The 13,742-nt window shown below is 30.7% G+C and overlaps 1 protein-coding gene across 1 annotated transcript; it reads left to right on the top strand.

Annotated features, from left to right (window-relative positions):
* The first annotated feature begins 1,128 nt into the window (after nucleotides 1-1,128).
* Nucleotides 1,129-2,873, top strand: LOC144545429 (uncharacterized). The gene is made up of 4 exons (XM_078294005.1): nucleotides 1,129-1,212; nucleotides 2,326-2,392; nucleotides 2,558-2,656; nucleotides 2,753-2,873. Exons 1-4 carry the CDS (start codon nucleotides 1,160-1,162, stop codon nucleotides 2,855-2,857), a joined length of 324 nt encoding a protein of 107 aa, XP_078150131.1. The 5' UTR covers nucleotides 1,129-1,159; the 3' UTR covers nucleotides 2,858-2,873.
* The last annotated feature ends 10,869 nt before the right edge of the window (nucleotides 2,874-13,742 follow it).

Raw genomic sequence — 13,742 nt, 5'->3', positions numbered from 1 at the left:
CATATAAAATACCAAACTGTAAAACAATTACAAGTTTTGTGATCTATTATTCCTTTATGCCTTTAAAGGAAGAGCGCAGTTGCCGACTCCATTTGGTTCGGGATGGGCAAAAGATTCAAGTGGCCGTAGGGACTATATATGCAGGCACAGTTATTCACGGTAGACCTGTACCGCCTGGCCATGCGAGAGTAATGGTGGATGATTATGCTGCGGGTGAAGATGAGACCCCTGTACCCGTACCAAATGACGAGGTGGCTACTCTTCGCTTAGCTCGTTATAGTTTCACGGCATGGCCCAAGGATATGATATCTTTAGATGAGGTAAAAATGCTTACTTACAAATTCTTTACCTTACAATTTCGTAACAGATCAAGTTATTATCTTTCTTATTTTCATTCCGTAACAGATCAAGTTATTATCTTTCTTATTTTCATTTTCTAATTGCAGGAACCAAGCAAAGAGTCACAAGTTCCCACAAGTGGGAAGTCAGTTCGTAGTGATGGGTTTCAAGAAAGAGATCAATACAAGGGGTTTCAGGGTATAAATTTTGATCTGCTGGGTCCTATCTTCAAGAATCTACGTGATCGGTTTGTGAAGCAAGTAGGCAACGCATTCCAAATCGATCCACCAATTGACCTTTTCAATAGCGAGGACCTCATTTCTGTTCATGCAGATGATTTGAAGACTTTGATTACACCAGAGACAATGCTTGTTGGACCAATTTTGCAGATCTTCATGATGTGAGTTAATAATTGTAATAGGTTCAAAATTTACTAGTAATTCAAATTTACTAATAATGACATTTCTGTCTTTATTTACAGGTATGCTCATAAATACTACAAGGATGAATATCCCAATGAGCTCGTTGGTTTCATGGACCCTGGGAAAACATGTGGCCAATTTTTGAAGGGTGATGATCATGACAAACAATATGCCGAGGATTACATAACAGCAACATTGAAAGAAAATAGGGACAAAAAGATTATATTCTTACCGTATCACGAGGAGTGAGTTATCTAACTCTCTATTTATATAATTTCTTCCATTTCTGTCATTTTGTAGAAATTAAATATTATAGCATGTTTTACATCATATGCAGTGTCCATTGGATATTGCTTGTGCTGATGCCAAGAGAGAGCACGTTTTATGTGTTTGATTCCATGAGTGTCAAATGCCCGAAAAAAGTTTACTTGATCATCAAAGCACTTGAGGGGTAAGTTTTTGAAACCGCTAAGTATAATTGTAAATCATGCGCTCTTTTTTCTATTTCCATATTTTTCTTATTTAAAAACTTACTGCCCTCATATCTGTGACGGCATATACCAACTGATATTATACTCCTTAATATTTACCTTATTTCTCAAGTCTTAATGACATTTAATCTTCAAATAAAAAGGAACCTTTTCATATTGTTTATTTCCTGCACATGACTTGAAAGCTATCTAGAAAATTGTATATAAGTTTGATCAAAATTTTGTTCTCATTTAATCAAATGAGAAGGATTATAATTATCTCCACAATAATAAATTTTGGGCGAAAATTTGTTCTCATTTAATGGCAATGTTGTTCTCATTTTGCAAAAAAGAAAAGGAGATTGTGTCCAGTGGAATACTGGTTGGAATCCTCTTGCTGGTACGCTACTGGTGCTGTTGCGCCAAGTACCCAGCTTTGTCAGTAATTCACTTGAGACAATTATTCACTTTAGTCTACGTGTATTAGACATATCTAACTTTCTAATGGAACGAAGATGAGTTTTATTTGTACAAGGGTTGTATATAAAAGAGTAAAAGACGCAAGAACATTAATGTGCATGATTCAAACTTATTGACAGTGTGTGACATGCAGCACGTTCTATTTTAGTTGCCATTGGATCCTCATCAAGGTCGTAATTTATATAATTCAAATAATTAATTTTTTGTCATCATTTTGAATATCTTCTATCTTTCATCAGGTTACTTAATTCATATATTATATTTGATGAGGCCCGTATGAAAATGACCTAATTCAATTTTAATTTCAAGGCTTATTAATTCATGTTACATGTTTCTTTTCTGTTGTGTTTTATTAAAAATTATTTTCGTTTTTTATATTGTGGGAGGCAGAAAAAAGAAAAGAAAGGAAGGGAATAACTTAGAAGAAGTGGAAGGGAGGGAAAATGAGGGGAGAACTGGGGCCACAACGTCATTTTGTTAATAATTTTAGAGAATGGGTATTTTGTTTGATCATTTTGGAAAGAAGGGCATTTTATCAAATTCCCTTCAAATTCTCGTGCAACCCATAAAGTATCGAATTTATGCGCTCTCACAATTGAATTCTTTTCTAACAGCCCATTCCTAACGGATTCATGTACCGGAGGACCTGGAAAAACTAGGTGGAAGCGTTCAAATGTTAAGGTAAAGCAGCTCTGTTTTTGCATTTTTTAGGACTAAACTGTAATTAATTCAAATTTGTTCATGGAAAAGAGATGACATGAATAATTCAAATCTTTCGACTTCATATATGTTTGTATCTTTCGACATTTTGGATAGTGTTCTAATTTGAATTTTTTTTTAATGCAGTGCCCACAACAAGTTGGAGGTTGGGAATGTGGATATTATGTCATGCTATTCGTGTATGACATAATAACTCGATTCCTTGATATTTTTCCGAATCTCACGGTATGTGCATATTTTTTTTTGTGCAAAGTATGCATAATTAATTTATCTTGCTTCAAAAATAAGAAATTTTGATCTTTTATCATTTCAAAAATGCAGCACTTCCCCAAAAAGTACACCGGAACAAACATCGAATACATGCGAACATTGTGGGGTAAATTTTTCTTGAAGGAAGTATTAGGAGTTCAAAGTAAATCAATTTAGGAAGTGTTATTTTGTACTATTTGGTGAACTTTGTAATTTAAACAGGCTTAATTTTAGGATGTGTTATTTGAGATGTTTAATTTAGGATGTTTAATTTAGGATCTGTTATTTCATATGTTTATATAGGCCAGCAAAAACATAACATATGGTAGCTGGCCAAATCTAAAAATTTATTTTTAAAAAAAAAAAAACAAATAGTGTCGGATATCTATTTATAGCCCGACACTAATAAATGTTGGTATCGCTTCTGTTCAAACCTCGGCCGACACTAATAAAAACTTTGGCCGACACTAATTCTTGGGCCAGCAGTCGATATAATGATTTAGTGTCGGCTCATTATTAATAAACCGACACTAATTAATATTAGTGTCGGCTCATTATTAATCATCCGACACTAATGTGTATTAGTGTCGGCTCATTATTAATCATCCGACACTAATTCATATTAGTGTCGGCTCATTATTAATGAGCCGACACTAATTCTTAACCTTTAGTGTCGGTCGTTTCTATGTATTAGTATCAGTCCGATTAGTGTCGCCGGTAATCCGCCACTAATACTCAAAAACAGCTGACACTAATTCCATGATCTCCACTAGTGGTTGGGTGTCTAGGATGAGTGCTATTCTGTTAAATTGCACAAGTTATAAGGTCTATATTTTACATTGTGATCTACCAATTTTAGCAGGTTCATACAAATTCAGTATACATATTAGAACAACAAATATAAATGCAAATTGGAATTTTGTTTGTAATTTAATTATTTTAAATGTTATATAACATGTTTGTGAACATTTTGTAAAATTATATCTCAAAGTCCCAATAACATACAACCTTAAAATTATATCTAATGCTTGTGTAGTGTTGGTTCACCCCTTGGACTATGATAAATTGATAAGTGTGGATTTTAATTTGTTTGTTTTAGGTGTAAATTATATACAAAATTTTGGACTTCACTTAAACCTGTGAGGTTCCTTCAGTTGAGTGCGAAAAAAAAAAAATATCATGCAGTTATAACTATATATATATATAAGATTTGAATTAAAAGCTTGACAAACAAATTAATCTATTCCAGCAATACAATGCTTTATTCAAAAACTGGCATGGGAACCGAGAGATAAAAGACTAATTAACACATTAACATTCAAAATATAAAATCAAGATGACACATGTACTTCCGAAAATTACAAAACTATAATTTGGTGACAATCATAATCAGTAGAGCACAAATTTCATCTCAATTTATTTATTTGTCGACATCTATATATATTTTCGGATATTCTCTTTTGAATTAACATATTGTGTAGTCCAAACTAAATCGAAATTTTGTGAACTTTTAAATAAAAAATTATGTAGATTATTTTTATTTCCCATTTGATATATAAGATTTGAGTGTTTACTCGTGTAACATATATTTATTGATATGTTAAGAATGCTCCAATTTTAAAACATTTTTGTTAGTAGTCAAGTTTAAGCATTTTATTAAGCTCTATCTTTATTGTTTTCTCTAAAATCTCAAATTTTGTGAACTTTACAAACGTAAATACTATATATATAAAACTGTGAATTACTTATTAGAGATGACCTAACATCTTCTATTGGAGTCAATAAATAGCAAATATATGTACAGATGTTCTCACAATATCATTTATAATTTGTGAATAGTGTTAGATAGATCACACAAAGATGACTAAATGAAACTATACTTTATTAAAATATTAATTTTAGATTTATTTTTTATTTGGTACAATCTTAATTAGCAAACAAAAATAATGATATATCCAGCCTTAATTATATAAATGGGCCAAGAGCCCATACTTTTGGACCAGCTAGCATATATCGATCGATTCACCAAATTAAATATCAAACTAGCTATATAGACTTTTGTATAATAATTCAAAAGTATTTTCAATTTTTCCATATCAGCACTTGTTGGTACCGAGAACTTAGAAAAAAAGTATGAGGCACACGATCCAGAATAGATCAAGTGCAGTGGGTCAAACTGAGTTGTGCTCAGTTAGGCGAGTCGGAAGTCGGAATAAACGGGTGGTTCTAGACCGTGTGTGCAAATCATTTTGTTAAATAGTCCCTAATAATTTAAAAATGGGGCACAATGAAGTATCAATTGGGCCGATAATACGAAAACAAGTTTTGTTTTGAGAACACACAACCATTTTTTATTTATTTGTTTGTTTGGATAAGCATGTACAATTTTAATTTACCTCCATAACAAGTTCATATTCATATAATATATATAGTTGTATCTATATGACCAGAGGCAGACGTACATAGTTTGAGAGGGGCAACTCCCGATTTATTTTTTGGCCTATCTCTGAATGTTTGATTTGTTATTCGGATTAAATTTAAGGTTAAAATTAAAATAAATTTTTTGAATTCTAATTGGTAATTAGAATTATAGGTTAGAGAATTAGAAATTACAAATAAGAGTATTGAAAAGTATAAGTTAAAGCATTGTTTTTTATCGAGCACTTAATTAGTTAGTTAATGGGTTTAAATCCGATTTGTCGACGAAAATTCTAGGTCCGCCGCTGTATATGACATTATATCTCGCTCATTGTGCCCATACAAGTCGTTTAGGAATTCATACACTAGTGGAAAATATGGAATCAGGATCGGTTATATACGCATATCAGTATCGGAATACAACTGATCCTGATGAAGGCGATACTGATACTATCAGGATCGGTTTTTTATTTTTTAAAGAACCGATCCAAATAGCAACTATTAGGATCGGTTGTTTATTATAACCGATCTTAATAGCAGTTATCTGGATCGGTTTTTCTTAACGAACCGATCCAAATAGTTATATTCTGGATCGGTTCTCTAAAATAACCGATCCAAATTAATACCTATTAGGATCGGTTCCTTACCGATACTATTTTTTTTTTACCAACTTTGAAAATAAATAGTATTAGGATCGGTTGTTTATAAAAAACCGATCCTGATACTATTTTTTTTTTTTTGCAGAACCAACTTTGAAAATAAATAGTATTAGGATCGGTTGTTTATAAAAAACCGATCCTCATAGTATCAGGATCAGTTTTTTATATAAAAACCGATCCTGATACTTTTTTTTTCTTTTTGGAATGAGGATCTGAAAAAAAACACTTTTAGGATCAGTTATTAAAAAATAACCGATCCTAATAGTAGTAATCTGGATCGGTTGTTTAAAAGAACCGATCCTGATGTTTTATTAAAGCTAAAAAAAATATTTTTATTTATTTGACCAGCTTCCATATATATTTTGCTGGCCAGCATCCTAAATATTTTTTTTTTTGCACAGTAAGAAACAATAATCAAATATCATATACACATCCTAAATTAAATATCATACACATCTTAAATTATTACAAAAAAATCATGTTCATACAAAGTTTTGTGAAGCATTACATATTATAACAAGAAATTTAAATCCAAAAAAAATTAATTAACAAACATACAAGTGACTAATTGAGCTATTTCTTCAATTAACACACATTTATGCAATTAATGTAAAGCACACCAATAAAAAAAATCAATAATTACCTCTTTTGCAATCACATCACTTGAGATTAAAAAAGATCCTAAAAATAAAAACAAAGGTAACAATTAGATGGAAAAACATTTTACAATAAAAAAAAAGTGTTTTTAAAGTATAATAATGAGAAAATTAGATAAAGCTAATACCGTGATAGTTGATCGGCCGGATGATTAAGTAACTTGAGCGAGATGTCCTCAAGACTGTAAAACAATATACAAACACCATTAATTAATTTTTGAAACAATAAAAAAAATTAAAAACTGACACAATTGAGCTGGAGGTGCGAGAGGCTCGGCTTTGAGAGGAAGAGACGGAGAGAAAGAGAGAGAGAGACACGGAGGAGAGGGAGAGACGGAGACAGAGAGAGAGACACAAAGAGTACTGAGGATTTGAGAGGGAGATACGGAGACACAGAGAGAGAGACGCTAAGTTGAAAATGAGAGGCGCGAAATGAAAATAAGAAGAACCCTAAGCAGGTTATATAGGGAGTAAATAGTATTAGGATCGGTTGTTTATAAAAAACCGATCCTAATAGTATCAGGATCGGTTTTTTATAAAAAACCGATCCTGCTACTAATTTTTTTTGGCAGAACCAACTTTGAAAAAAATAGTATCAGGATCAGTTTTATTGCTAAAAACCGATCCTGATAGTATCTGGATCAATTTTATTGCTAAAAACCGATCCTGATACTTTTTTTTTTTTTTTTTTTTTGCAGAACCAACTTTGAAAAAAAAAATAGTATCAAGATCGGTTTTTTATAAAAAACCGATCCTGATACTATATATAAGAAAGATCACTGAGGTAAACCCCACTCATATTGATGGTCTATCAACCATCAAACGGCTACCATTTATTTTCTTTTCTGTTTGGTAATGCATGTACACAGATAAATATTAAGAAAAATGTGAAAAATATAAAAATTATTTATTTGTGTTTGTATGGCCAAATCAACTCTACTATGATCAATTTTGTACAATTTTATTATTATTAATGGTATCAAATTGTTAAATGGAATGCAGACCGTTCATTTCTGCATAATCATCCAACGGTGGGTCTGTAATTAAATGACATGTAATAATTTTTAAAATGATCAAGATATAACATGGAACATTAATAACGTAAAAGTGCCGAAGGCCCGACAACTGTAAGTTTTGATCCAACGTAAATTATTTACGGCCGTGCGATGTTGCTATATTGTTTTGCTTTGATGAACTAGTACACGAATCCCGAATTGTATCAAATTTTATAATGGTGAAATTAATATGACATTCTTTCATTTTAACGGTTCCGATCGACCAAATGCTAATATTCGTATTCGTTCCTTCACAACCCCACACAACAAGGGTTCAAGTCCTATGTATATTATTATATGGCACAAGTCATTGATGCATCATGCATGATTGTATAAAAAAATTCAATAGTCAAAATGACTTCAAAATGAAATATCAATGTCAAATAATTAATTATTTATCACATAAATTTTAATAATATAAATTACATTACTTTTCATCAAAAAAAATTTATAATTGAACCATATGCCATATACAACAGCCATATATATATTCTATTAATCACCACACTAATTATAAAATGAAATTTGCTATCTCAATTTTGAAGCTGTCACTGTGCCAATTTGCTTTCAATCCGAACAGAGAATTTTAGACTACATACAGCGCACCACACCAAGTTGGTTCTGCAAAAAAAAAAAATAGTATTAGAATTGGTTATTTGAAATAACTGATTCTAATACTATTTTTTTTTTCAAAGTTGGTTCTGAAAAAAAAAAAAATATCAGGATCGGTTTTTAGCAATAAAACCGATCCAGATACTATCAGGATCGGTTATTATGTACAGAACCGATCCAGATGCTATTTTATGATATATTTTAATTTGTTAGATGTATTTAAGTTATCTGGATCGGTTATTATGTATAGACCCGATCCAGATGCTATTTTCTGATATATTTCAATTAATAAGATTTATTTGAGATATTTCAATTATCAGGATCGGTTTTTTATTAGAACCGATGCTGATACTATCAGGATCGGGTTTTATACACAACCGACCCTGATAGTTGAATTATTAAGATCGGTTATTTAGAATAACTGATCCTGATAGTATCAGGATCAGTTCTAACAAAAAACCGATCCTGATAGTTCATAAATCAGGATCGGTTGACAATAAAACCCGATCTGAATAGTTTTTAAGATCGGTTTTTTTAAGAAAACCGATTCAAATACCTTTTAGGATCGGTTGGCTCATATAACCGATCCAAATAGGCCGATCCTGATTCCAGTTTTTACACTAGTGATATCACCTAAGGTACCTTTATCTTTGAGTTTAAATCCAGTCCGTTGGTTATGTAATAGCATTAATCTTAAAAGAGCTTCATGTATTATATTTTTTTTTTAACCTAATTAATCTGAATTCTGATGAAACGGTATGGTTTCCAACTCAAACGGAGAGGTAATGCCGAGGATCTGGACTAGCTCGTCATTCCAATATAAAAAACGTAGATAAACAAGTATAATTTTGATTTTGAATTAATTTCTTAGGTCCATCAATTTTTTTTAATTGCAGATTTCTCGCTCAAAGTGTTTGTGAATAAATTTTTGTTTCTTTAGTTGCCCATCAAAATGACTAAATCTTTCGTACTTCACCTTTTATTTTTATTTAATTAGAATAATCTTAACCCGTAATTCACTGATTAATCATTACTCTTGTATTACAATTTTATCCCCACCTCTCCAAAAGATAAATATTAAAATTAATGTACTTCTAATCTTTACTAAAAAATGGCTTTACAACAAGTTTCTTATGTGTACAAAAAATTAAGGAGAAGAGAGAAGAAAGTGTTTTGCATGATCTATCATACATGTCTTATTTTTTTTACTACCCCTTCAATTATATAAATAATACTAATTATGTATAACAAAAAAAAAAGTAAAAAGTTCTTTATATTTTTATAAGAAAGTTGATAAATATAGCTTGTGTAATTATATTGAAAATTTACATAAATTTTTAAATAAAATATCAGAGAAAATCAATAAACTTATCATGATATGTCTATGAAATATATGTCTGATCGATTTCTTTTTATTTGGTTGAAATAAAAAGTAATGATTAGTGAAACTATATTGCTTTGTAGAGTGACAAATTTTTCATTAAATATTAGTGAAAAAATTGTTCTCGTGGTGTTTGCTAACAATATTTTTATTGCAAAATTTAAGGTTTGTATAGATTTTATTTCTAAGTTTTGCTGAAAATTTTCTTTCTTAAAAAAAAAAAAATTCTTACAAAATATTTTGCTAAAAATTTTGGGATTGATTTTTTTTATTTTGTTAGTTATTTTAATTTTGTGTGTTGGATCTGCTTTGCCTGGAGTTTTATGTTATTGAAGATGAAAATATGATAATTTCATTTTTTTACGTATTAAATTAAAATGCTAGTAAATGTGAAATGGATGGAAATATCTATTGTGCATCAACCAATAAAGCATTCTAATAAGCTAATAAGCCCTACCTTTATTTGTTTTTTTTTTCTGGATCTCAAATTGTGTGAACTTTACAAGCGTTAAAACTTAAAACTATAAATATAAATTAGTGAAATACATTATTAGAGATTTGATGTCTTTGATTTAAGTTTATAAATAGAAATTATGACTTTGCAAAATTATTTGAAAGTTTTTTTTTAAATTAGCGACTTTAAATGCTTACTAACAATTTCATTAATAAAAAATATATATTTACACCAAGTTAAATGATCCTAATTTCTAGATCTACACTTTTATTCTCATAATAATCATTCTAAACCCCTCTAATATCTAATCCTACTTATATACACTCTTAATCGCTCTAGTACCTTAATCTCCATCTCTCTTTACGACCATATCCACTCTTCTTCAATCGCTGCTACGCTCCAATGATAATATTTACTCACTATCACGCTCTGAACAAGATGAAGATAGATATTGTACGCTCCAAGGTCTCAGCTCTCAGCTCTGACAATACCGCGCTCTTAGCTCCATTTATTAAAATACTAAACAACGAATTAAATTAGAGGTCCTTAAAGTACAAATAAGATAATTTAATAAAATCTGAAATAAACAAAAATAATGGTTGTTTCCCTCTTAGAGGTGAGGTCGGCCTGATTTTACTTAAATAGGCTTTCTTTTTTTAAGAAGATGCCAAGTAGGCCTGCAATCTGGGCCTTTATGCAATTATTTATTACTGTTTGATTCCCACACGAAACATCAGTTTCACACTTTACAGTTACCAGGAAATCTTAATAAATGAGCTCCAAAAAACCTTAAATATAAAAGTGTACAATAAGCCCAATAAATCTCAATCGTTTAAAAGCAACAAATTCATTGACTTTTCACGTCTCAGATGGACTTCAACAAAACGGAAAAAAAAAGTAATAAGTTTGAATGACATTGGAATCAAACGAAGAACCACCATTTGATATTGTGTGAAAATTTACAATTTTGAAATTTGAATTTTTTTTTTATGAATATTAGAATTTTATAAAAGACATACAACAAAAAGTTTCATACAAACATGACGTAATAAGTTAACAACATAACATTCACAATCTGCAAAAAGTAATTGGGCATAATATTTTTTATGATATACTAAAAATGACAGTTTTCATTGTCAATCTGATATTCAATTACCAATAAAAAAAATAGCGTACATATAATTTGTAGGGAAACACGAATCGACTAAAATAGCATAATTTTCATTGTACAGCACGTACAAGAAAGGAAATTAACGTAAGTAACAGTTTGGTAATTATCAATTTATCATATTCCAGGATTCCATGTTCAGAAGTTGATATATATCCTTTTGAGATGGAAAGGCCAAATGAATTGCCGGATTGCAAGTTTTTTAAACAAACTCTCAAATCAGCACATAGCCTTTGTGAAAGCTTCATGGTAAGAATAGTAGGGAATGGGAAAAGGATAAAATTTTGGGAATACAACTAGGGCCTTGGTTTCCTGTATAAAGAATTCCCACTATTATATGATGAAGCTACAGATAAAAATTTATCAGTAGAACAAACCTTCCGACAAAATTTTGCAAATTTGTGCATCATTTCTGGAACAACACAGCAAAGGGCATTATTGGAACAGCTTCAACAATTGCAGAATTTACTGGTAAATCATCCTCCTTTATCAATGGCGCAAGATGAAGTACAATGGTCTCTAAGAAACACTAAAAAATTCTCTGTTAAGTCCATGTACCAAGGATTGAAAGGGGAGACAGATAGCACAATATTGATTCACAAGGTCTGGAAAATGAAGGTGACTCCAAGAATAAGGGTGTTTGCTTGGTTGACATATCATGAAAAGATATTGACGGCAGAAAACTCGCAAAAAAGAGGATGGAGTTTATCAAGTATGTGTGTGCTATGCCGAGCTAATGACGAATCAATCAAACATTTATTTTCTGAGTGTCCTTTTTCGTTAGCAGTCTACACAAATCTTACTGCTACATTCCGATTAGCAACAAGAAACTGGCAGAAGGAATTAAATGAGGAAGGAGCGCATCACTGGATTGTGCAGAAAAATGGGGATTCTCAATCCAAAGAAGTGTTAGTATTGGCTATGTTCATATGCTGGAGAGAGCGTTGCGCACGAATTTTTAGAGATCACTATAAGGAGAAGCGGGAATTAATCACTCTTTGAAGAGGCTTTTGTTGGGTTGTCCTGTGCTTGAAAATTTAGTACTGCTAGAAAATTGTTATATCAGCATCATGGAGATATGTTCCAACACTTTGAAGAAGTTGGTTCTTAGTAGTTGTATCGTAAACATATTGCAGATTTCCATGACTAACCTCCTTTATTTGGATATTTATGGGATTACGAGGGATATTCAATTGCTAAATATGCCATCGCTAGTTGATGCCTCCATCAATATTCCTGGTTGGTATGATAATGTTGAATATGTTACTAGGGGACCCAAGCTTATACAAAGCTTTTCAAGTGTCGAATTCTTACGGCTTGAATTCGATGACCCTGAGCAAAAGGTACTTTCTTTTTGCAATATATTTGAAACAAAAATCTGCAATGCTTCTACTTTTGCAGCTACTCATTGTTGGCCTTATTTTAGGTACTTCAGAATTAAACAAAACCCTTTGTTGGTGGATTATGTCTTGCAAAAGCACAATGTTTTACCGTATCGTTTTTCTATTGATATGCATTTTCATCAAATATACAATTCTTACTTGTCATGTTATATTTTTTTAAGTATAATATGTGTGGCAGTGACTGTTTTGGCATCATCTCTAGTGGTAAAATGCTTGGTTTTGATGCTACAGTAAAATTAAATTAGCATCATTTTAAATTGATTGGTTGTTGATGCTATATGCCATAAATACACAATGAATTTTGTTTTCAAATGTAATTCATATACAATTCAGAATCTTCAACTGTGGTTATTGGAGAAAACACATCCTATGGCTATAATAAGCATCCAAAATTCTCATTTATAATTAGCTTTTATGATTTCTTTTTCTTTATTTTCTCTTGAACATAGTTTTAATTTTACTTTGTAATGAAAATAGGTACACAAGAAGGATTTTTCTAATTACTCAGTCTTCAACAACTTGAAGTGCCTGAAACTTATGAGTTGGTGTTTGTATGTCTTTGATCTTCCACCATATTTCCTTCATCACTCACCTAAACTACAAGAGTTGGCGTTACCAATGAAATTAGAGGTCATATATATAACAATTCTTCTTACCAATTTTTCTTTCCTTTTACAATTCTTAGAAATTGGTGTATCTAATTAGTTATAGATATCTCAAATTATCCCCAATCCCACTGTACCATCTTGAAAATTGAGTCTTAATTAATTAATTATATTTACGAGACTTTTTCATAACATAAGTTTTAACTTTTATGACATAATTTTTGTTTTTTTTTAGTTTTTTTTAACGGAAATAGATATGGAGAATTAAGTAATTAGAAAGAAAAAAAATAATATTTGAAATAATTTTGTCATTAAGTTGCTCGTTTATTTGTATTGAACCACCGCTAATTAATGGACGTGATAGAAACATGATACAAAATTTATATTTATCATTTACTTCCTTGAAAATTAAATTTAATTGCTCATTTAAGTGAGCGGTTTTTGTTTCCTTTCTTTTGTCATTTAATTATGGAATTGCATTAAAAAGTTTTATAAAAAGAAACTAACGTATATATAGCACTTTCTGGTATGCAGTTTTCATGTATTAAATCACTTTTAAATCTCATTAAAAGGAAAAATCCCTAACCGACCTAATTAAATCCATTAAAAACTAAAAAGGGCAAAATCTATCTCTGTAGAGAGGAAAACAAA

The sequence above is a fragment of the Carex rostrata genome, chromosome 28 (genome assembly GCF_964058835.1).
Source record: "Carex rostrata chromosome 28, lpCarRost1.2, whole genome shotgun sequence".
In the NCBI taxonomy this organism is placed as follows: Eukaryota; Viridiplantae; Streptophyta; class Magnoliopsida; order Poales; family Cyperaceae; genus Carex; species Carex rostrata.
The sequence above is the reverse complement of the archived record's forward strand: the minus strand, read 5'-3'. Positions and strand labels throughout refer to the sequence as shown.